This window comes from Lampris incognitus, chromosome 6 (assembly GCF_029633865.1).
Source record: "Lampris incognitus isolate fLamInc1 chromosome 6, fLamInc1.hap2, whole genome shotgun sequence".
NCBI classification, from domain to species: Eukaryota; Metazoa; Chordata; class Actinopteri; order Lampriformes; family Lampridae; genus Lampris; species Lampris incognitus.
The window spans coordinates 67,862,169-67,887,699 of record NC_079216.1 but is presented as its reverse complement, the minus strand read 5'-3'; the positions used below and the strand labels follow the sequence as shown (position 1 = coordinate 67,887,699).

General features: G+C 45.8%; 1 protein-coding gene across 2 annotated transcripts in view; it reads right to left on the bottom strand.

The window, feature by feature from the left end:
• LOC130114168 (DENN domain-containing protein 5B-like) overlaps positions 1-25,531 on the bottom strand; it is a 34,330-nt gene that overhangs the window by 5,460 nt on the left and 3,339 nt on the right. Inside the window, exons 2-14 of one of the 2 annotated variants that reach the window (XM_056281960.1) lie at positions 14,400-14,509; positions 13,032-13,746; positions 12,721-12,908; positions 8,908-9,405; positions 7,535-7,766; positions 5,708-5,855; positions 5,454-5,544; positions 3,779-3,898; positions 3,520-3,672; positions 3,185-3,263; positions 3,022-3,097; positions 1,226-1,354; positions 990-1,111 (exon numbers count right to left, since the gene is read on the bottom strand). In XM_056281960.1, the coding sequence (XP_056137935.1) occupies positions 990-1,111; positions 1,226-1,354; positions 3,022-3,097; positions 3,185-3,263; positions 3,520-3,672; positions 3,779-3,898; positions 5,454-5,544; positions 5,708-5,855; positions 7,535-7,766; positions 8,908-9,405; positions 12,721-12,908; positions 13,032-13,746; positions 14,400-14,509 (2,661 nt within the window). The remainder of the gene's footprint in view (positions 1-989; positions 1,112-1,225; positions 1,355-3,021; positions 3,098-3,184; positions 3,264-3,519; positions 3,673-3,778; positions 3,899-5,453; positions 5,545-5,707; positions 5,856-7,534; positions 7,767-8,907; positions 9,406-12,720; positions 12,909-13,031; positions 13,747-14,399; positions 14,510-25,531) is intronic. The other variant, XM_056281961.1, reaches the window with a different exon arrangement.

Below are 25,531 nucleotides of genomic sequence, written 5' to 3'. Positions count from 1 at the left end.
CCGTGTCTGTGGGTGGGAAACAGGATGTGGGCATGTGTCCTGGTCACTGCACTAGTACCTCCTCTGGTCGGTCGCGGCACCTGTTCAGGGAGGAGGGGGAACTGGGGGGAATAGCGTGATCCTCCCACGCGCTACATCCCCCTGGTGAAACTCCTCACTGTCAGGTGAAAAGAAGCAGCTGGTGACTCCACATGTATGGGAGGAGGCATGTGGTAGTCTGCAGCCCTCCCCGGGTCGGCGGAGGGGGTGGAGCAGTGACCAGGACGGCTTGGAAAAGTGGGGTACGTACAATTGGGGAGGGGAGTCAAACTGAGTGATGGGTAACAGATCTTTGAAACTGATTCAGTATTGCACAAGCTAACGTCAACCAACTTCTGCGCACCATGTTGCAACGAAGTCCTTCCAGGCAATAGCGCTTATGAAATAACTATTTTTGGCAATAACAGGTTCATAAGGTTTTTGAGAACTGTCTGAATACACCTTCTTTTACAAAAATACAATCCCAGTACAGTCAGCCAGCACAGCGATACACCTTTTTTGCAGTTTCTCTTTTTCCACTTCCCTCCAACTGTCTCATGCTTCCATCGTAGCCTTCCTTCAACAATTCACTTATTGTGGGATTACAGAATCAGACTTGTGCCCCAAGCTAGAAATAGATTGATTTCTGTCCAACTCCATAATTGATATTGTGGCTAAGGCTCTTTAACATTCTCAGCCCATGAGCACCAAAAAGAGCTCTTTCTTTAAACTTTATTTGGTGTGGCTACTGCCCCAAAGGATTACATTACATCTTGGTACGCAGCAGTCGCCTGATGCTAGCTTGCTCAAAGCTGAATCAATTATAGGATTCTGCTATCTATCACGCTGTTTAACTACCAACAATAGGAAAATAGAGCTGAGGTTCAAAAACACCAGTTTTCCTTTAACCGTAGCGGACAAAAGAATAAGTCGTATGAAAGATGAAGTCAGTAAAGGCTATGGGGACTGACTGATGGAGGTGAAGGCGCGCGTGAAGCAGAGGTAGTCCACGGTGTTGAGAGAGAGCAGGTGGAACAGGAACTGCTCCCTCTCTTCCTCACACAGCAGGAATGCATGGGGCTTATACAGCTGCCTGCCAGGGAATACAAAGGGGACGCTTTAGAGAACAGCAAAACGGGAAAATATGAGACTCGCTGTAGACAACACGGATAACTTAAGTATTCAAGTGTCGCTGAATGAGACTTACCTCAGTAGCTCCTGGTTTGTAAGCAGTGCTTTGAGGTGTTGTGAAAGCACTTTCTTCTCAAGGGCCAAATGGATCCAGGCCCTGGCCTGACCCACCTCAGACAAACCTTCACTCATTGTCTGGACAAACCTGGGAAAGAGAGAGATAGCTTGAAATTGGCAATGACAAACTCCTCAAATAAAAATTTTCTCACCGTTGTCACAGATTGGATTTCATTGGTTGGTCTGCTTAAGTATCTAGAAAACCAAACCTTTCAACCAAAATACATTTTCATAACTGCTGAAATTAACCACCTTAGAAAGCATAACGTCATATTTGTGTAGCACATACACTAGTCAGCCAAAACATTAAAACCACCTGCCTAATGTTGTGTAGGTCCCCCTCGTGCCGCTAAAACAGATCTGACCCATTGAGGCATGGACTCCACAAGACCTCTGAAGGTGTCCTCTGGTATCTGGCACCAAGACATTAGTAGCAGATCCTTCAAGTCCTATAGGTTGTGAGGTGGGACCTCCATGGATCAGACTTGTTTTTCCAGCACATCCCACAGATGCTCGATCGTATTGAGATCTGGGATATTTGGAAGCCAAGACAACACCTTGAACTCCTTGTCATGTTCCTCAAACCATTCCTGAACAGTTTTTACAGTGTGGTAGGGGGCATTATCCTGCTGAAAGAGGCCACTGCCATCAGGGAACACCATTGCCATGAAGGGGTGTACCTGATCTGCAACAATGTTTAGGTAGATGGTACATGTTAAAGTACCATACACATGAATGCCAGGACCCAAGGTTTCCCAGCAGAACATTGCCCAGAGCATCACACTGCCTCCGTCAGCTTGCCTTCTTCTCATTGTGCATGCTGGTGCCATCTCGTCCCCTGGTAAACAATGAACACGCACCCGGCCATCCACATGATGTAAAAGAAAATGTGATTCATCAGACCAGGCCACCTTCTTCCACTGCTTCACGGTCCAACGTGTCCACTGTAGGCACTTTCGGCGGTGGACAGGGGTCATCATGGGCATTCTGACCGGTCTGCGGCAATGCAGCCCCATACACAGCAAGCTGTGATGCACTGTGTATCCTGACACCTGCCTATCACAGCCAGCATTAACTTTTTCAGCAATTTGAGCTACAGTAGCTCTTCTCTGGGCTCAGACCAGATGGCCAGCCTTCACTCCCCACGCGCATCAATGAGCCTTGGGTGCCCATGACCCTGTCACCTGTTCACCAGTTGTCCTGTCTTGGACTACTTTTGGTAGTTACCGACAACTGCATACCAGGAACACCCCAAATGACCTGCCGTTTTGGAGATGTTCTGACTCAGTTGTCTAGCCATCACAATTTGGCCCTTGTCAGAATCGCTCAGAACCTTACACTTGCTCATTTTTCCTGCTTCCAACACATCAGCTTTAAGAACTGACTGTCCACTTGCTGCCTAATATATCCCACTCCTTGACAGGTGCCACTGTAACAACATAATGTTATTCACTTACCTGCCGTTGGTTTTAATGTTTTGGCTGATCAATGTATAGTATGTGCAGACAAATTAAGTAGTTTAAAAGCTCAGGTATTCTTTCATCCAAAGATTTCAATTTAAAACATGTCAGACAACAGAAAGAGGGGACAACTCTAGTGAAAGCATCATAGTTAGTGCTTGAATCTTATTTCTCCCCCAATCAAGTTTATTTTCTGTGTTTTCAATAAAATAAACCACCATACACTTCCTTCACCATCCAAAACACCCTAAACATTTTCCACAAATGCATAGAATTGACTGTACAGTCTCTTTACCTCATGTCCTGTAGCAAGGATCCTTTCAGGAGTGGAATCCCCTCATCAAGCATCCTTTGGTCCATGCCTGGAGACACTGAATAGAAAGAGTTTAACATATGATCATTAAGCCATTAACTCAATGATTTATGCAAGACTGGTTATAGGAAGGGTCTGCTCCAACCTGAAGACTCAGCTGGGGATGCCATCTTCTCCTGCGCGGCATGGTAGTGGAGCAGGTGGGACCACAGAGTTGACTTCCCCTGCTCAGGACAAACAGTCACACCGTGTTGAAATTGACACAGTCATCAACATTCAACTTGTTCAACCAGACACTCTCTTTTTGTGTGGACGTGTGTGTGATACCAGTTTGTTCAAAACAGTCACATACACAGTCCCAGATGTTTTTTTAGGTCATTTTGGCTGGCGAGGCATACCAAGTTGAGCATATGAATGTGCGTTCATGTGTGATAGTGTGTCTGGTGTGTGTGCGTGTGCATGTGTGTGTGTGTGTCTGACCTGTTTTAGCTGCAGACCATGGCCCCAGGTCCTCTCCAGTAGGTCACAGAGACCATGGATGAGTGTGGTCTCCTGCAGGCCAGTAATGTTGGCTTCACCCTGACACAATTCCACACTCTCTTTCCCCATCCTCTCCATCAACATTTGCTTGGTCTACAAAGCCAAAATATGTCCAGTGTCATTCATGAACAATAAATGAACCAGATATTTAGGTTTTGTAAGGCCTGGCAAGTCCCTACACCAGAGAGAACATTCTCACCTTTAGGCGGCACTCACTCAGTAATCCATCCACAAACTCCCGGTGGGTCTGACTGATAGCCAAGGCTGAAGGATCCAGCAGCTTGGATTGACGCATGTTCTTTCGCCAAAATGTGTGCTTCTAAGGATTGTAGCAAAGGGAAATAAACGAGACATACTGTTAGTCTGCTAGAGGCTTAAAGACAACGTGAAACGGCATTCAGAATGTGGTTTGTTTCCATAATGTGACATATTTGCACGTAAAAGAGGATATTAGAGCAGGACAAAAAGTAGGGAGGGATGTGTTGGGATCCTTCAGGATTTCACTGGATCGTGAAAAACATTTTATGATAACATTGGTTGGAATGTTGCTCGCCCGCCTGCTTGTCACTCAGTTCTGCTCAATGACAACCACAAATTTAGAAGAAGTTAAGGTGATTAAATTTTGATGTAAAATAAGTAAAACACATTTTTTTTTGTGATTTCTTTTGGCATAAATATGTCTGGCGAAATAAGCTAACAAAGTAAAAAAGCCCATTTTCAGTTCACAGTATTTTGTGTACGTGTGTGTGTGTGTGTGTGTGTGTGTGTGTGTGTGTGTGTGTGTGTGTGTGTGTGTGTGTGTGTGTGTGTGTGTTCTGAGAACCAATCTGAGTTTTTAACCATAAGGACATTTTGGCCGATCCTCACTTGTTAAATGGGCCATGTTAGGGGTAGGACTCAGGCTTGGGGTTAAGGTTAGAATTCAGATTAGGTTGGAATTCTGTCTTCTGCTCACAGGCACTACAATAAATTGCGGCTCTCAGACACCAGAATGTTTTGGGATTAATCCCATGCACTGGGGCGCCTCCATAGCCAAATGATTACAGTACATACCACATGATCAATGGTTGCAACCGTCACCGGTTTGATTCCAGCCGGCGACCTTTGTTGCATGTCATATCCCTCTCTCTCTTTCCCATTTCCTGTCTGCCTCGTGCTCTCACAGGTGGACGCTTCACATATACACTGCTAGCATCTGCTTCACACACTCCCTGGAGTACATCCTTCTTAGTTCTTTCTCCCCCTCGTTTCCTTTTTTGCTTGTCTTCCCCTTTATCACTCTAAGTGCGGTCCTAAACTGAGAGATAATATTGATCTAATTATGTTTTCTTGAACACATGTCAGGGCTGGTTTCCATATCCGTGTCTTATCAGATACATGACGTTTCTCGTTTCCAAGTTTCCTTGTCTCACTTGTGGTGACTGTCTCCCTCTTGGAGAAGCGATGCTGATTGGTTGTTTATCTGATCAAACATGGGAAAGAGGAGGACCGGTGGTGGCTATAAATTTATAATAGAAACCCTGTGCTCTTGTCATCCCACAGATCATCCAAAGCACGGAGTTATTAATTATGAGCGGTTCTTGATCATTAATAAAGATTGCCTTTGCAGGTGGAGAATCTGAACTCCACTTGCAGATTAACTGTTTGGGACACATTGGCATGCAAATTCCCTGTGTTGTATGCCAAGCCTGCCGACAGCACAGGTTTAAAAAAAAAAATCAGATTAAATTAAGGTAAGGGTAAGAGTTAAGGTTAGGCATGTAGTTATGATGGTTAAAGTTGGGTGCTAGGGAATGAATGTAGTCAATGAGGGTCCTCACAAGTATAGAAAAACAAGTGTGTGTGCGTGTGTCTACATATGCAGCTACCTGTACCTGTTTCTGTTCATTGTCCAGTCCTGAGGCTTCAGTGGTTGCTGGCCTCCTGGAGTCGTTCCTACGTGATGCTGTCACACGACTGGACCACCTGCTCACCCAGACGGGTAAATACAAAAACAAAATTCTTCCAAGTAGTGTGCAAGTGTGTGTGTGTGTTCACCCTCACAACACAGGACACAGCACTGTTATGTGATGTGATTACGTATAATGTAGAGTAAAAAACAACAGGAGCACAGGAGTGGTATGCTTACTTGGTGCTATGGCCATGTGCGAGCACTTCTGCCTGCAGTTTGGGAAAATGGCCCTGCTGGTGTCGGCCCTGACCGATCCTCATGTCCAGCAGATGGGGGTGAATGGCTGTATGGTCTGCCTTCAGCAGTCTGCACTCGATAGCCTGGGCTGCAGAGTAAAAAAAAGAAAGTTAGGAGACAACAAGGACGCCTTGGTAATGAAACAGTCTTGATAAAGAAGATAAAGAACGCTGAAGCAGTGTTGTCTGAATAAGCATTTCAAAAAGCAGAATTCGAGTGACATCAAGTGGCAGCATTTGAAATGGTAAGCTTGTCAAGACAGGAAAGTACTGTTGCATTTGTTTGCTTGGTTTGACAGGGGAGGATAAAAAAATGGAGCACTCGTAGACTGACTGGAGCACACGGATCGAAACAGAGGCAGTGATAGAAATTAACTGGTACACAAGGGGAACAAGAAAAAGCGATGTCTCTGAAAGCGAGGAGCCAGCGTGTGAAGCAGAGTGAGAGAAACAGACACACTGCGAGGCCGACTGGTGCCGTCTTTGCAGAAAGGTTGGCAGGACTTCAAAGCAGACAGTTTGTGGTATTCATTGTAGGACACAATGTCCTGTACCATTCTCACCACGGACCGCTTATCCCGGTCCTCCCACCACCCCCTTCTCTCCATCCCTGATTCCACCCATCTCTTTTCTCTCTCACGTATAGGAGTCTACCTCCCCTCCCCCTTTGTATATCAGCTCAATTCCTTAAATTAGAATTGCAGTCTCGCAATTTCCCTGTGTCACTTTCCCATCATAAACTTGTCTGCTGTTGTGGAAAGGAAAGCTCTTAAGCAGGACTCCTGCAGTCCTTATTGCTCTGTTCTACGTGTTCTCTCTGAGAAGACAGAAAACGCTTTACTTTTGGAAAGGCCACACAATATCATCGACATATGGTGCACCCCAAACAGGAAGTGGCAGATGAACAGAGATTTGCGGAGATCCTCGATGAAATCTGAGACCCTCCTTTTTAATACTTTCATTTACCTTAAATGTTAGGCAGGTTTAGAAAGTGCCACAGAACTTGAAGATTACAGGACATGATAAATTGATGTACCACCATATTATTTGCGGCATTTGTGTAAAATTTCCAACTATTTTAGCTCAAACCACGGTCGATATTCAAGAGAGTGCCCATCCATCAAATATCTGTGATGAGCATTTCAAATTTATGGCAGCAAACTCGGGTCATTTGAAGGAGACTGCAGCAAGGAGACTGCATTTTAGACCGCATCATTCATGCAAAGTTCATGCAACGTTACTGGAATGTGATATTGTAAGAACTGCATTACTTTGTGAAACAACAGGAAGTACACTGGACAGTTCCCTGCGGACTTAAACGTGTAGATAAAAATCCAGACTAATCAATCCTGTTTGTTTGGAACATTTCAACTTCTCCACTGAGATTTGGAAAAACAAAACACTCTTACTTGTGACATAAAACAACTTATTAATACTAGTCACATGCACATTTATGGACACCGGGCCACTTTAGTACTGGAGCCCACCTGCTTCTAAAATCACTGGGCCCACTGGATTCCTTTAAACAGCATCTTGCACGGCTTATTTTTAATTTTCTTTTCTTATTAAAAATGTCTTAACTGAACGTACTTTAGTTATGGTTTCTATTGTAGATTTTGTAACTTCTACTCTTAGCTGTCCTGTTACTGTTTCTCTTAGCTGCTTTAACGCTTACATTTCCCTTTAGGGGATCAATAAACTGTTAAGTAGTTTAATCTGGTCGACTGTAACAACACCCAGGACGCTGAAGAGAGCAGTGAACACTCACTTGAATCGAAGAGCTTGGTGCACTTCCTGTAGCGGTATCTGTGAGCATCCTCCTCATCGGTGTCATACAGCCGCTCTCTCTCCAGGCGGCTGTCGAACAGCCGCTGCAGTGGCTCCCGGTCTGCCCAGCGAGAGATCACCTTCCCGTCCACAAAAGAGGAGAATATGGCCGTCTCCAGGAACCGCGACAGGAAGCTCAGGTGGGTTGCAGGCTGGACTGAGAGGAAGGAACCCTGGCACAATTCAAAAACAACATTGATGCACCTGAAGAAGATGATTGAAATGAAGAGGAGTTCTGTCATCATATCACAGGAACAAGTTATTTTTAAAAAACACACAGACTAATAAGATCATTCAGATTTAAAGCTGGGATCCGGGATTTGTCTCCATTAATAAATAGTCATTTTTTTCATCTGGACCATGGAGTCAGGCTGCATGAGACTCACTGACATCCTTACCATGGTTAGAGACATGCTCCATATACAACTGTTGAACTTTTTCTTTTTTTTTTTTACCAGGTGGGATGAACATAGTAGGTGCAGCGCCAACACGTCCCTACTCCAGCAGGAAAGAGGATTAAAACATGATGACAAATGGCGATACTTCTGTTGGACAGCTAATCTACCAATTCTATAATCAGTATTACAGTACAACCATTTTTCCATGCAGTTTGATTTCGTTTGCGATATGTTAGATGGCCTGTGTTCGCTGCAGTCAGAGGAAACCATTTTTACAGCGGTGGGAACTGTTTACTGCTGAGCGGACAGCACACGGCGACAAGGGTGCTTCACCTTGTTGCTGTTATCACTGTGAGAGGCGGGGACAGATCCGGGAAATAACAGATTTCAGCTGTAAAGGGAAACTTCACTGATGGTTTTGTGCGTATGCAGTCGGTACTGATGGGTAATGTAGTGGACTGAAGCAATAAAGTCCTCACCGTGTACGATACTGGTGGAGACATTAGTGTTCTCCTGCACAGAGTCTTTCCCGCTGTAACTACATGTACCACAATGTATTGTGCGCAAGCCTCTTTATCATCGTGTGTACTGTTGTGGGACATCATTTCCACCATTGGAAACGTCCTGTTATGTTTTTTGAACAGCGTGTTTAGTGTAGATTAGAGTATTAGAAATCCTGCCACACTGTAGTTTTTTCAGCCCGCCAAATGATGTCATGACATGTCAATTGGTGGTAAAAAAAAAAACGGTTTCAATTCCGCTCCACAGATACAGAAATTATTAGGAACAACTGCAGGTGTTTTTCATGTGCTAGCCCTGTCACAGATAGACAGATAGACAGAGATAAAGTTGAAAATCGGTGAATTTTCCCTTTTAACTGGCCAACTGATTGTAAAATAGTTGTCTCTCAAAGTACCTTGTCAAAGCAGCATGTTCCCTCTCGGTTACTCAACCAGGATTCCAGATCAGGAGCACTGTGAAGGACAAACTCCTCATATCTGCCAAACATGGCAGCAAATCGGCTGGCAAACACCTCCCTCAGCTGAACATTCATCTTTGCAGACCTCAGCTCCTCTTCCTCTTCCTCAAACACACGTCCCAGTGTCTTCTCTCCATCTGTCAATTTTCCTCCTCCACACCTTCGTGCCAGTGCCTGCAGTCTCTCGAGCACAGCCAGCTCCTCTCCTCCAAGGTTCCCATTCCTTCTGTCCTCCATCAGGTCCTCGAGGACCAGGGTGCTGAGGCAAGGAGGAGCGGTGACAGGCTTATTCATCACACCTCCTTGTGGAGGGAGGCCAAACCGTATTAGTACTTCACTTAGTTCCTGGATGAGCTCCGTCTGTTCCGGAAACAACGGGAGGTCCTCAGGTGCCTCGATGCAGTGGTTGTCAATGTCCACAAAGCAGAGGTTGGCCTGAGGGAAATGGCAGAAAAAGAAGACAAATCAGAATATGAGACATCTGGATGCTGTCACTGCATCCAACTTTTAAGCGGGTCCCCCCATAAGATAATCAAAATGGGTTTAAAAAGCTGATGGTGGAGGCATGGCACTGCCTAGTTTCCGTTTTTATTACTGGGTGGCTAATATACACTGTCTTACACTTTGGTCACACTTTCATAACCAAGCTGACTGTCCATCATGGGTGGCAATGGTGTTGAAATCTGTTACAAACCTTTCCATTCCTGCACTGCTTGGATCCTCACTCCCTCTTTCCCAAAATAAATCAACTGATAAACCAGTAATCTGGCACACCGTGAGAGTGCAGGCTCAGATCAGAAAACACTGCTTTTCATCACTTTTCTCTCTCAAGTCCTATTCTATTCCACCATCTCTTCCACCCTGGGGTACTGAATGCTTTAAAGAGCTTTTTTATCGAAAACAGTTTTGCATCATTTGAACAACTTTCTGAAAAGTTTAACCTTCCAAATACCCTTTTTTTTCCAGTTATCTGCAAACCAGACACTCCATTCTCCCTCTCTCTTTTTTTTTTTTGGATCCTCCCCCCCTTTTTCTCCTCAGTTGTATCTGACCAATTACCCCACTATTTTGAGCCGTCCCGGTCTCTGCTCCACCCCCTCTGCTGATCCAGGGAGGGCTGCAGACTACCACATGCCTCCTCCCATACATGTGGAGTCACCAGCTGCTTCTTTTCACCTGACAGTGAGGAGTTTCACCAGCAGGAAGTAGCGAGTGGGAGGATCATGCTATTCCCCTCAGTTCCCCCTCCCCCCCGAACAAGCACCTTGACCGACCAGAGGAGGCGCTAGTGCAGTGACCAGGACACATACCCACATCCAGCTTCCCACCCGCAGACACGGCCAATTGTGTCTGTAGGGACGCCCGATCAAGCCGGAAGTAACACGGGGATTCGAACCAGTGATCCCTGTGTTGGTAGGCAACGGACTAGACCACTACACTACCCAGACGCCTGAAAGACCTTTTTATCAAAAACAGTTTTGCATCATTTGAACAACTTTCTGAAAAGTTTAACCAACCAAATACCCATTTTTTCAGGTATCTGCAAACCAGACACTTTGTCCATGCTCAGATACTAGATGTCGTTGGGGCACCTGATAGAAACACCGCTGATGTGTTTCTTTGTTTACACCCATCATGCAAAAAGGGTTAATATCAGCTATCTATGACGAGCTGGTAGGAATAACACATGCCCTCCTCAACAAAATTAAAACTGCCTGGCAGCAGGATTCAAACCCTTCACTGTCAAACGATACATGGGATTCAATCTTCAAGCTGGTTAATTCAACATTCCTCTGTGCCCGTCACTGTCTGTTGTTACAAGGTAGGGCACAGGGCCAAGCTAGCTCGTATTTACCCAGATGTGAACCCTTCCCTTACCCACGTGTTCTGGACATGCCCTAGCCTGGAAAAATACTAGAAGGTCCTTTTCCAAACCTTATCCCTAATCCTCAATTTTGTCCTCGAACCCAACCCTCTGCTCGCCGTCTTTGGCACCACTGGAGAGGATGACGTGCGCCTGACTCCAATCAAATGCCGCACACTGTCCTTCGCCTATCTTTTGGCCAGACGTGCAGTATTACTAAGATGGAGGGAAGCTTCACGCCCACCCACGCTCTGTGGCTGAGGGACATCATGTCCCGTTGAAACCTTGAAAAGAGCCACTACTCAGTGTGTAACTCAAACAAAAAGTTCCCTTTACATGGAATCCCGGCTTGCAGATGGGGCTAGTGGGAGTGAGGGCTGATTGGGACAAGATTACTATATGTGCTCCTCTATCACAGATGTGCTGTTGTGCACTCTACAAATTTCCTGTGCGTATTTTGTTTGCTTGTTTAAAATTCAATAAAAATATTCATGAGAGGGAAAAAAAACAGCTGACGGTGCAGGATACGCTTCATCTCCTGTAGACGACGTGGGTAAGCTTTGACCACATTGGGGCCAAGTGTAGAAACACCCACTTAAGATCAGAGAGGGGGACTTACATGGTATTAATGGATTCTTGGCATTTAATGATGATAGGCTTAGAGAGACTCAGCCATATTAGCGTATAAGATTATCAAACTATATGGGCTGCCACTAGATAGGTTAAACATTAGCAAGGTGATACTGTTGAATTAGGAAAGAGCAAATACCAGGAAAAAAATTAAATCAAACTGAGCAAAACTCATAGGAGAAAATGTGCAGAGCACTGAACTGAAGAGGAGAATATATGCACTGAAAATAAATTTACATTTCTATGCAGCAGCAGTGAGCAGCCCAGTCAGCAGCAGCAAAACCTTCAGCAGTGACCTCTGACTCTGAAATCAGTTCATCACCCCGGGGGATGCTGGGATGCTGTGGTGTGGAAAGCTGAAGGAATACTAGCCTAGCACTCCAGCAACCCTGTCACTCCCTGTTACTCCGCTGCTCCATTTCCAACTCCCTCCTAGACACCATTTCTCCCTGCCCATCATCCCTTTGTTTTGGGAAATGGAGAAAACGTGGAGAAGATGGATGCCAAAGCAGAGGTTGAAGCTGATTTTGCAGTTTTGAAGAGATAACATTAGACTCAGCTAATTTATAAGTCAGTCAAATGAGAAATGAGTAAATAAAATAATACGTGCCTGCTAACTACTTATTATCTGATTAAAATCGACTGGAGCACACGCTCTGTGCCACTACTGACATTAGTCAAACCATACATGGTCAAATGCATTAAACCCACAATAAATAGCTTGCTCACTGCTTTTGTTAAAAGAGTCATACAACAGAAATGCTGCATTCTTACCATTACACCTCACCACTCATTCACTGTGTCACACAATCCCAAATATAAGGGCCGATCCCTATTTCACATTAATTATTCACTTTGCTAGATTTTCCTGCCCTTTCCTTTCTTTCTCCAGACTCCCTTCTTGGGCAGAGCAACGTCAGAGAGATCCCCGTGAGATGCTTCTGCAGCACGGCATGCTCGTTCAGTACGGATGAAGATTTGGATTTGTGAAGCGCTCTAAAGAACTGCTTCATCAGTGTTTACCAATGCCTGAGCATATATTGTTTTTCATGCAGAATGGGGAAGATCAGAAAAGGGCTAAAAGGATGCAGAAATTTTTAAAAATGATAACTGTTAATACAGCAGGACCAAAACTATCAGGGTGTGTTAAATTATAGACTTGAAGATGTTCATCTTGAGTCGCACTGATTGGAATGCTGTTAACAGAAAAAAAAATGTATATGCAAGTGGCATAAAACCCTTAATCGGTGCTTTACCTCATGTGGAAGGTTAAGGGAGGATCGTTGCGCTCCATCTCTCCGCTGGATACCCATGAGGAATGGCACAGGGGCATCCAGAAGGTGGTGTAAAGGAGCAGGTAGAATGGGCAGGTAGATGTGTTGCCATTGGAATGGGAACAACAAGGTAGTGATGCTCTCCGCCACTGTCATCAATCGCTGGTAGTCTGGAGAGACAAAGGGGGGAAGGGATGAACCAAGCTATTTGGAGAAGTCACCTCAAATACACAAAGGTAATATCAAATTTCTAAGCAATTAAGTAGGATTGACTCAATAGTCAAAAGGATTACCGTGAGAGTAGAGAAGAACCTGTGTCTCCATAAGTACACAAGTCAGCAGTTGCACCATATTGTCCACACCTAGCAGGGAGAAGACCTCTCCAAGGGGATAGTCACCCAGAGGGAGCTCTCCTGGGCCTGGCTGCTGGCACAAAATGGGCCCCTCTACACCGTGGAACCTCAGTGACCTGCCAGGAGGGGGCAAGGGCACCTCATACAGGATATTGTGGATGTAGCTCTCCAGGGGGAGGGGCGGGGCCATGTGTGATGTCACAGCATGGTGCAGCTGAGACAGAAACTGTCGAGCAGCCTGGAGGAAGGGCAGAGGTGTGAGGAGGCAGAGGGCTTTAGATGCAAACAGAGTGTCTCGCGTCGGGTCAAAGGAGCCCGCACAGCCGAGGCAGACAGATCCCCCGGCCAGAGACTCGGCGTCTGACTCATCCAGGCTGCTTACGAGAGAGTCCATACTGGAGGTGGAGGGAGAGGAGGCGGACGATGAGGAGGAAGAGTGTGAGGAGGTGGTGGAGGTGGAGTGGTGCTCCACATGATGCATCTGGTAAAGTGTCTGCATGGCAGTGGCGATCTGACTACACGTCACTTCTTCATAGAAGGTGAGGACAAAGCCATAGGAGCGCGTGCCATTATCAGCGGCAACTGTGAATGAGTGGAAGTGAGGCTCAAGGCTGTCCGCTTGTGTACGAAACGCCAGACCCCGTGGCATGCACAGCTGAGGAGGCATAGGGGGGAAAAAAGCAAACATTGTAAATAAAAAGAGGGTGGGCGAATGATTAGAACAAGGAGAGAATGAAGGGAGAGACGGACAAGTGTTAAAGCCTAACCCCTAAAACTGTCCGCAATGACTGATATTGTAAATGGGGTTTGTAAAATAAAATCATCCGTTTACATTCTAAAACGACCAATAATAAAAACCCTACACAGTTTGTCAGTGTCTTAGAGGCTGTTTTAGTATGACGAAAAAAAAAGGCTAATGCAGAAATTTTGATTAATTCAATTTATTGAGAAACCATTTGAGGGTAAACCTTTCTTCATCCTGACTTGCTTACCCATGGGACCCCAACGGAAACACTTGAAACAGAAAGCATTCAGTGTCTTTGAACAAACCCAACTCTAGTCCGTGTGGAGCAGCAAACAAAGAGAGGGTGGGGTGGGGCGGGGCAGCGTCTTTGCACACAGTTGCTTTTGAGTTAGTTTTGTTACTCTGACTGTCCTGTCAAATAAATATCCAGAGATGCTTGAAATAAATACAATTATGTTTTATCTGACGTGAAAAAGATTTCAGAACTGATTTTGCCCTTACCTTTTAGCTGTTTTACTGCACAACAATATCTCACCATATTGACAGCATATGAAATATCTCACCATATTGACAGCATCTTTATTGAAGGGGTACTTGTTCGTGCTTTCAGGATAATGGGCCAGAACTTTTGACTTAAAGGACCTTCGGATTGGACTCTGCTCAAAGCCCTCTCCTGAAAAACAGAGGTGGGGGTTGGGTAAAGAGAGACAGAGGGGGAGAGAGAGAATTATAACACAATCATATGCGAGGGAGAGAGACAGGTGACCTTCATCACTGCAGAGACAGATTTTGTAAGAACAGGATATTACACAACAGACTGAGCAATGTGGTTTGATCCCTGGCAAAAGGATACACAGCACAACTTTGTCTGACACCAGCAAAAATCCATTATTGTTAGCAAGGTGAGGTGAGACACTAGGAGCCCTTCTGCAGAGACGAGTGTAGAGCCCTGCCAGGAATTATGTAACGCAACTCATTACCATAGATTGGAGATGAACTATGGAAGCAGGTGCAACAGCCCTCATCCCTCATCCCTGTGCAGGAAACAAACCCTCTTAACAAGGGATCACAAAAAACATTCACCTGGCTCACACTTATGTACACTGACACGTACTCGGCATTACTCTGAAACGGTTGCTTACAGTCATCATAAAATGATGTACGAAACCAACTACATATAACATTTTCAGCTTTAGAAAAAATATTCTAAGATTCCAAGAGCTACAAAGAGCTACATAAATGTGCTTAATTTGTATTGCATCTGTCAATCAATCAATCATGTACCTCAATTATGTACTTATGTAACTACGTTTGCACATCACACGCATGCACACGCACACAAACACAAACAGACACACAGAGACACACAGCGTTCTGATGCCTGGGCCTGTCTGGCTTATGCATTTCCTCTCATTCTTCTGGCTCCAGTTCTGTACAGAGCTGTATGAGTGTGAGTCTCATGGTGAGGTTCACGGAGATTAGTTACACAAGAGCAGAGGAAGTGAGCAAGACGGCCAAGAGATGGCGAGCATAAGAGTGACCGTGTGACGAGCAGAACCTTCGTAATGAGAAGACTGTTAAAGAGCAACTAAGCCCTACTGGATCATAGCAAGTTTGCTGACATCTATGGGTGTAATGGGGGGGGGGGGGGACTCATTATTTAAATTAACTTTGAAATGTGATTTTGGTTTTTGTAATGCAGAAAAAAGTGGTAAGTGCATTCCCCCAGTTCTAAAAACACCACTACACAACTGCTGACATCTATAGGCTCAAAAACAGTTAAGCTTGAAAACATGGCAGGCTGGTCTTGGTACTCTGTGATGTTAGCATAGCAGCTAATAACATTAATAATGGGTCTGTTTGATTATTAGCATTGACAGACAGACAGACAGACAGACCCAGCAGTAACAATTGTCAGTAGTACTGCCAATGCTGGTTCTTTGGTACATCTACATCCAACAGAGCCATTATTAATGTTGTAAGCTGCAGCTGTGTTTGTCCTGCTATGCTAACACCACAGAGTACCAAAACCACCCTGGCATGTTTTTATTTTTCTTCCCCTTTTTCTCCCCAATTGTATCCGGCCAATTACCCCACTCTTCCGAGCTGTCCCCATCACTGTTCCACCCCCTCTGCCGATCCGGGGAGGGCTGCAGACTGTCACGTCTCCCCCGATACATGTGGAGTCGCCAGCCGCTTTTTTTCACCTGACAGTGAGGAGTTTTGCCAGGGGGATGTAGTGCGTGGGAGGATCAAATTACCCCCCCCCCCCAGTCCCCCCCCCCCCAAACAGGTGCCCGACTGACCAGAGGAGGTGCTGGTGCAGCAACCAGGACACATACCCACATCTGGGCTTCCCACCCGCAGACACGGCCAACTGTGTCTGTAGGGATGCCCGACCAAGCCGGAGGTAACACGGGGTTTCGAACCGGTGATTCCAGTGTTGGTAGGAAACGGAATAGACCGCCATGCCACCCGGATACCCCACCCTGGCATGTTTTTAACCTTTACATGGGTTTTAACCTGTAGATAACAGCAAACTCACTACATTGGTGTAGGATTTAGTTACTCTTTAAAATGCTTCCCACTTTTGAGTTGAGGCTTTCGTATTCTGACTGGATTCCTCATTTCACTAACTGGCATAGATTCCCTCTGTTCTCTGGCTATAATTAATATTGTTGCATTGTAAAAAAAAACCCTCAATATTAAAAAAGTAAAGCAGCCCTCTCTCAGTTGTCGGCTTTGACGCACATTGTTTTATTCAGCGACGGCCACCTGCCTCAGCAATGACGCACCAGAACCACAGCAGGAGCAGCACCGCAGGCAGAACGAGAGGGGTACCTACGTGACACTGACTTGAGCCAGACGGACGGGTGGGAGAGAGAAGCTAGTGTATTAGTCTGAGAAGAGGAGGGCGCCATGTTCTTTGATAAGAATAAGCAGTTGTGTTTGGGCAGAATAACAGGAAAACAAACCTGGTGCAACAACAGCAAGATGGGGATTTAAGCCCCGGCAACTTTTAAAAAGGCCAAGTAACAGAAAATGACAGAAAGGTGTGGGGGGAAAGCAACAGAGAGAAGGATGAAAAACATCAACCTCTGAAGAGAGGGAGAGAAATGTAGTTGCCATGGCAGCCATTTCCACTGGTACTGTGGCCTTGAGGACAGCCTTCAGGAGGCGGCTCGTCAGCGGCTACGTAATAGCAAATTACATCAGAGAACCCAAATTAAAAGCTTAAACTGCATTGAAATATACTGTCTCTGGTTTTCTCCCATTCTCTGTCTCTCCCTCCCCTAACTGAAGACATCAAATTCTCTGTCTCTCTCTCCTAACTGGAGACATCAAATTCTCTGTCTCTCTCTCCTAACTGAAGACATGAAATTCTCTGTCTCTCTCTCTCCTAACTGAAGACATCAAATTCTCTGTCTTTCTCTCTCCTAACTGAAGACATCAAATTCTCTGTCTCTCTCTCCTAACTGGAGACATCAAATTCTCTGTCTCTCTCTCCTAACTGAAGACATCAAATTCTCTGTCTCTCTCTCCCCTAACTGAAGACATCAAATTCTCTGTCTCTCTCTCCTAACTGAAGACATGAAATTCTCTGTCTCTCTCTCTCCTAACTGAAGACATCAAATTCTCTGTCTCTCTCTCCTAACTGAAGACATCAAATTCTCTGTCTCTCTCTCTCCTAACTGAAGACATCAAATTCTCTGTCTCTCTCTCCCCTAACTGAAGACATCAAATTCTCTGTCTCTCTCTCCTAACTGAAGACATCAAATTCTCTGTCTCTCTCTCCCCTAACTGAAGACATCAAATTCTCTGTCTCTCTCTCCTAACTGAAGACATCAAATTCTCTGTCTCTCTCTCTCCTAACTGAAGACATCAAATTCTCTGTCTCTCTCTCCTAACTGAAGACATCAAATTCTCTGTCTCTCTCTCTCCTAACTGAAGACATCAAATTCTCTGTCTCTCTCTCTCCTAACTGAAGACATCAAATTCTCTGTCTCTCTCTCCTAACTGAAGACATCAAATTCTCTGTCTCTCTCTCTCCTAACTGAAGACATCAAATTCTCTGTCTCTCTCTCCTAACTGAAGACATCAAATTCTCTGTCTCTCTCTCCCCTAACTGAAGACATCAAATTCTGTCTCTCTCTCCTAACTGAAGACATCAAATTCTCTGTCCCTCTCTCCTAACTGAAGACATCAAATTCTCTGTCTCTCCCTCCTAACTGGAGACATCAAATTCTCTGTCTCTCTCCCCTAACTGAAGACATCAAATTCTCTGTCTCTCTCCCCTAACTGAAGACATCATATTCTCTGTCTCTCTCTCCTAACTGAAGACATCAAATTCTCTGTCTCTCTCTCCTAACTGAAGACATCAAATTCTCTGTCTCTCTCTCCTAACTGAAGACATCAAATTCTCTGTCTCTCTCCTAACTGAAGACATCAAATTCTCTGTCTCTCTCTCCTAACTGAAGACATCAAATTCTCTGTCTCTCTCTCCCCTAACTGAAGACATCAAATTCTCTTTCTCTCTCTCTCCAAACTGAAGACATCAAATTCTCTGTCTCTCTCTCCTAACTGAAGACATCGAATTTTCTGTCTCTCTCTCCTAACTGAAGACATCAAATTCTCTGTCTCTCTCTCCTAACTGAAGACATCAAATTCTCTGTCTCTCTCTCCTAACTGAAGACATCAATGTCTGTCTCTCTCTCCCCTAACTGAAGACATCAAATTCTCTGTCTCTCTCTCCCCTAACTGAAGACATCAAATTCTCCGTCTCTCTCTCTCCTAACTGAAGACATCAAATTCTCTGTCTCTCTCTCCTAACTGAAGACATCAAATTCTCTGTCTCTCTCTCCCCTAACTGAAGGCATCAAATTCTCTGTCTCTCCCTCCCCTAACTGAAGACATCAAATTCTCTGTCTCTCTCTCCTAACTGAAGACATCAAATTCTCTGTCTCTCTCTCCTAACTGAAGACATCAAATTCTCTGTCTCTCTCCTAACTGAAGACATCAAATTCTCTGTCTCTCTCTCCTAACCGAAGACATCAAATTCTCTGTCTCTCTCTCCCCTAACTGAAGACATCAAATTCTCTGTCTCTCTCTCTCCCCTAACTGAAGACGTCAAATTCTCTGTCTCTCTCTCCTAACTGAAGACATCAAATTCTCTGTCTCTCTCTCCTAACTGAAGACATCAAATTCTCTGTCTCTCTCTCCTAACTGAAGACATCAAATTCTCTGTCTCTCTCTCCTAACTGAAGACATCAAATTCTCTGTCTCTCTCTCCTAACTGAAGACATCAAATTGTCTGTCTCTCTCTCCCCTAACTGAAGACATCAAATTCTCTGTCTCTCTCTCCTAACTGAAGACATCAAATTCTCTGTCTCTCTCTCCTAACTGAAGACATCAAATTCTCTGTCTCTCTCTCCTAACTGAAGACATCAAATTCTCTGTCTCTCTCTCCCCTAACTGAAGACATCAAATTCTCTGTCTCTCTCTCCTAACTGAAGACATCAAATTCTCTGTCTCTCTCTCTCCTAACTGAAGACATCAAATTCTCTGTCTCTCTCTCCTAACTGAAGACATCAAATTCTCTGTCTCTCTCTCCCCTAACTGAAGACATCAAATTCTCTGTCTCTCTCTCCTAACTGAAGACATCAAATTCTTTGTCTCTCTCTCCTAAATGAAGACATCAAATTCTCTGTCTCTCTCTCCTAACTGAAGACATCAAATTCTCTGTCTCTCTCTCCTAACTGAAGACATCAAATTCTCTGTCTCTCTCTCTCCTAACTGAAGACATCAAATTCTCTGTCTCTCTCTCCTAACTGAAGACATCACATTCTCTGTCTCTCTCTCCTAACTGAAGACATAAAATTCTCTGTCTCTCTCCTAACTGAAGACATCAAATTCTCTGTCTCTCTCTCTCCTAACTGAAGACATCAAATTCTCTGTCTCTCTCCCCTAACTGAAGACATCAAATTCTCTGTCTCTCTCTCCCCTAACTGAAGACATCAAATTCTCTGTCTCTCTCTCCCCTAACTGAAGACATCAAATTCTCTGTCTCTCTCTCCTAACTGAAGACATCAAATTCTCTGTCTCTCTCTCTCCTAACTGAAGACATCAAATTCTCTGTCTCTCTCTCCTAACTGAAGACATGAAATTCTCTGTCTCTCTCTCTCCTAACTGAAGACATCAAATTCTCTGTCTCTCTCTCCTAACTGAAGACATCAAATTCTCTGTCTCTCTCTCCTAACTGAAGACATCAAATTCTCTGTCTCTCTCTCCCCTAACTGAAGACATCAAATTCTCTGTCTCTCTCTCCTAACTGAAGACATCAAATTCTCTGTCTCTCTCTCTCCTAACTGAAGACATCAAATTCTCTGTCTCTCTCTCCTAACTGAAGACATCAAATTCTCTGTCTCTCTCTCTCCTAACTGAAGACATCAAATTCTCTGTCTCTCTCTCTCCTAACTGAAGACATCAAATTCTCTGTCTCTCTCTCCTAACTGAAGACATCAAATTCTCTGTCTCTCTCTCTCCTAACTGAAGACATCAAATTCTCTGTCTCTCTCTCCTAACTGAAGACATCAAATTCTCTGTCTCTCTCTCCCCTAACTGAAGACATCAAATTCTGTCTCTCTCTCCTAACTGAAGACATCAAATTCTCTGTCCCTCTCTCCTAACTGAAGACATCAAATTCTCTGTCTCTCTCTCCTAACTGGAGACATCAAATTCTCTGTCTCTCTCCCCTAACTGAAGACATCAAATTCTCTGTCTCTCTCCCCTAACTGAAGACATCATATTCTCTGTCTCTCTCTCCTAACTGAAGACATCAAATTCTCTGTCTCTCTCTCCTAACTGAAGACATCAAATTCTCTGTCTCTCTCTCCTAACTGAAGACATCAAATTCTCTGTCTCTCTCCTAACTGAAGACATCAAATTCTCTGTCTCTCTCTCCTAACTGAAGACATCAAATTCTCTGTCTCTCTCTCCCCTAACTGAAGACATCAAATTCTCTTTCTCTCTCTCTCCAAACTGAAGACATCAAATTCTCTGTCTCTCTCTCCTAACTGAAGACATCGAATTTTCTGTCTCTCTCTCCTAACTGAAGACATCAAATTCTCTGTCTCTCTCTCCTAACTGAAGACATCAAATTCTCTGTCTCTCTCTCCTAACTGAAGACATCAATGTCTGTCTCTCTCTCCCCTAACTGAAGACATCAAATTCTCTGTCTCTCTCTCCCCTAACTGAAGACATCAAATTCTCCGTCTCTCTCTCTCCTAACTGAAGACATCAAATTCTCTGTCTCTCTCTCCTAACTGAAGACATCAAATTCTCTGTCTCTCTCTCCCCTAACTGAAGGCATCAAATTCTCTGTCTCTCCCTCCCCTAACTGAAGACATCAAATTCTCTGTCTCTCTCTCCTAACTGAAGACATCAAATTCTCTGTCTCTCTCTCCTAACTGAAGACATCAAATTCTCTGTCTCTCTCCTAACTGAAGACATCAAATTCTCTGTCTCTCTCTCCTAACCGAAGACATCAAATTCTCTGTCTCTCTCTCCCCTAACTGAAGACATCAAATTCTCTGTCTCTCTCTCTCCCCTAACTGAAGACGTCAAATTCTCTGTCTCTCTCTCCTAACTGAAGACATCAAATTCTCTGTCTCTCTCTCCTAACTGAAGACATCAAATTCTCTGTCTCTCTCTCCTAACTGAAGACATCAAATTCTCTGTCTCTCTCTCCTAACTGAAGACATCAAATTCTCTGTCTCTCTCTCCTAACTGAAGACATCAAATTGTCTGTCTCTCTCTCCCCTAACTGAAGACATCAAATTCTCTGTCTCTCTCTCCTAACTGAAGACATCAAATTCTCTGTCTCTCTCTCCTAACTGAAGACATCAAATTCTCTGTCTCTCTCTCCTAACTGAAGACATCAAATTCTCTGTCTCTCTCTCCTAACTGAAGACATCAAATTCTCTGTCTCTCTCTCCTAACTGAAGACATCAAATTCTCTGTCTCTCTCTCTCCTAACTGAAGACATCAAATTCTCTGTCTCTCTCTCCTAACTGAAGACATCAAATTCTCTGTCTCTCTCTCCCCTAACTGAAGACATCAAATTCTCTGTCTCTCTCTCCTAACTGAAGACATCAAATTCTTTGTCTCTCTCTCCTAAATGAAGACATCAAATTCTCTGTCTCTCTCTCCTAACTGAAGACATCAAATTCTCTGTCTCTCTCTCCTAACTGAAGACATCAAATTCTCTGTCTCTCTCTCTCCTAACTGAAGACATCAAATTCTCTGTCTCTCTCTCCTAACTGAAGACATCAAATTCTCTGTCTCTCTCTCCTAACTGAAGACATAAAATTCTCTGTCTCTCTCCTAACTGAAGACATCAAATTCTCTGTCTCTCTCTCTCCTAACTGAAGACATCAAATTCTCTGTCTCTCTCCCCTAACTGAAGACATCAAATTCTCTGTCTCTCTCTCCCCTAACTGAAGACATCAAATTCTCTGTCTCTCTCTCCCCTAACTGAAGACATCAAATTCTCTGTCTCTCTCTCCTAACTGAAGACATCAAATTCTCTGTCTCTCTCTCTCCTAACTGAAGACATCAAATTCTCTGTCTCTCTCTCCTAACTGAAGACATCAAATTCTCTGTCTCTCTCTCCTAACTGAAGACATCAAATTCTCTGTCTCTCTCCCCTAACTGAAGACATCAAAAGGGTGTTGCTTTAGTGTAACAAATGGAAGCTTGAAAGGTGGATCTAGTTTAGCTGTAAATAATGTACCGTCAGGAATCACCAAATGCTTACACAAACATACACAACACAACACAACACACACACACACACACACACAGGTGGTGGCCCTGAAACCATACTGTTTAAATACTCTTTCACATCAGCAGTTGTGGGGAGTCGTCATTGTCATGCTTGAATACGCCAACACAGACAGTACGCCGTGAGCGTACAATGACCAAAAAGGTTTGACAGTCGTTTCATACTTGAGAGATTTATCACAGTGATTAATATTCCCAAATGGTCCCCCATTTAGAAAAAAAACAAAAACGAAAGGCTTAATCGGGGATGACCGAGCAGACATAAAGATGGACATCTGTCATATTCACCAGCTCCATTACTCCCAGCAGCCTGTCCATCAGAATCCCCGGATGAGTAGATGAGGAGCAGCGACTGCTGGAAAACAGTAGAAATAAACAGCAAATGTGAAGAGGTCCTCTTTAAAGAGGGTTTTTTTTTCATTTTTGGCATAAATAGTTGAACGACCCATGTGTCCAAATGAGCAGTTTGATCATTCACTGAAGGCGAGCTCCAAATTTACTTTACAGAACTTGCATCGTCTGACAGCGGTAACACGGTGCGGGATCATAAATACGCTTCAAGGTTTAATGTGCATATTGCAAAGTTGAGCACCTTGAAAGGGACGGAGGACTTTGAATTTCAACTGCTCAAATGGAAACCGAAATAAAAAATATGCAGAGAAAACTGCGAGCCCTGATGCCATGCATAGTTTGCTTCAACTGTTTATCCCTTTTTATACTCCAATCAGTCTGCATTCATTAAGTACTTCTAACATGGCTACTGTGTCCCCACCGGACCACTGATGTCATCCCCTGTAACAGTCATCTGCCCGGAGCTGGGGCTGGGGCTGGGGCTGGAGCTGGGGCTGGAGCTGGGGCTGGGGTTGGGGCTGGAGCTGGAGCTGGGGCTGGGGCTGGGGCTGGAGCTGGAGCTGGGGCTGAGCTGAGCTGGAGCTGGGGTTGGGGCTGGAGCTGGGCTGGGGCTGGGGCTGGGGCTGGAGCTGGAGCTGGGGCTGGAGCTGGAGCTGGGGCTGGGGTTGGGGCTGGAGCTGGGGCTGGAGCTGGAGCTGGGGCTGGGGCTGGGGTTGGGGCTGGAGCTGGGGCTGGGGCTGGAGCTGGGGCTGGAGCTGGGGCTGGGGCTGGAGCTGGGGCTGGGGCTGGAGCTGGAGCTGGAGCTGGGGCTGGGGTTGGGGCTGGAGCTGGGGCTGGGGCTGGAGCTGGAGCTGGAGCTGGAGCTGGAGCTGGGGTTGGGGCTGGGGCTGGGGCTGGGGCTGGAGCTGGGGCTGGGGCTGGAGATGGGGCTGGGCTGGAGCTGGGGTTGAAGCTGGAGCTGGGGTTGGGGCTGGAGCTGGGGCTGGAGCTGGAGCTGGGGCTGGAGCTGGAGCTGGGGCTGGAGCTGGGGCTGGGGTTGGGGCTGGAGCTGGGGCTGGAGCTGGGGCTGGGGTTGGGGCTGGAGCTGGGGCTGGGGCTGGGGTTGGGGCTGGAGCTGGGGCTGGAGCTGGGGCTGGGGCTGGAGCTGGGGCTGGGGCTGGAGCTGGGGCTGGGGCTGGAGCTGGGGCTGGGGCTGGGGCTGGGGCTGGAGCTGGAGCTGGAGCTGGAGCTGGGGTTGGGGCTGGGGCTGGGGCTGGGGCTGGGGTTGGGGCTGGAGCTGGGGCTGGAGCTGGGGCTGGGGCTGGAGCTGGGGCTGGGGCTGGGGTTGGGGCTGGAGCTGGGGCTGGAGCTGGAGCTGGGGCTGGAGCTGGGGCTGGGGCTGGAGCTGGGGCTGGGGCTGGAGCTGGAGCTGGGGCTGGAGCTGGGGCTGGGGCTGGGGCTGGGGCTGGAGCTGGAGCTGGAGCTGGAGCTGGGTTGGGGCTGGGGCTGGGGCTGGGGCTGGGGCTGGGGCTGGGGCTGGGGCTGGGCTGGAGCTGGGGCTGGGGCTGGGGCTGGGGCTGGGGCTGGGGCTGGGGCTGGAGCTGGGGCTGGGGCTGGGGCCGCGGCAATCCGGCATTCCAACAGGGAACGTCATGTGAAATTTGATTAGGCTGCAGAAAACACAGTGGTGACTATTGAGAGGCCAACAAGAGCAGATTGTCTCCCTGCAGTCATTCACCAATTACACACTGGTACACACACACACACACACACACACACACACACACACACACACACACACACACACACACACACACACACACAGATGACACCAATCAAACTTGCTCAAAGATATGTACACCGAGGCTGCTGTACATAACAGCGTTAACATCTGCTGATCAACTGAAGTTGATGACTAAGTTAGCCGGTGAGAGACACACGTGTTTCTCAACACAAAGGCAAAGGCCTGCTGTACATGAAACATGAATTTCCTCTGACGGACAACGGCTGATGACACAGATACAAACACACATCCCCACACGTGTGGAGACAAATCCCTGAAAGGAGCAAAGCCCCCGCTGCAGTGGATATGGGGGGGCTGGACGTTACATAAGCAGATTGGTAAATCTCTGACAAACCAACCAGCAGCAATGTCACTGGCCACTGATGCTGCGTCTCAAAACACACACAGGAGGTGGCCACAGGGCTGACGAGTGGCAACAATGCCATCTTGTCCCTGAGGGGCTTGTTCTGCAGAGGGCCGAGAATACAAACCCTGCCAAAAGGAAAACGCTGGGTGAGAATCAAATCTGAGACGAGTGATACAGAGCAGTGATCACCAACACACACAGAGAGAGAGAGAGAGAGAGAGAGAGAGAGAGAGAGAGAGAGAGAGAGAGAGACAACATTGTTGTTGTTGTTATTATAATCATTGTTGTATTGTGTTGTTGTTGTTTTACATGCTTTGGCAATATGTACACAAACGTATGTCATGCCAATAAAGCATGAATTGAACTGAATTGAA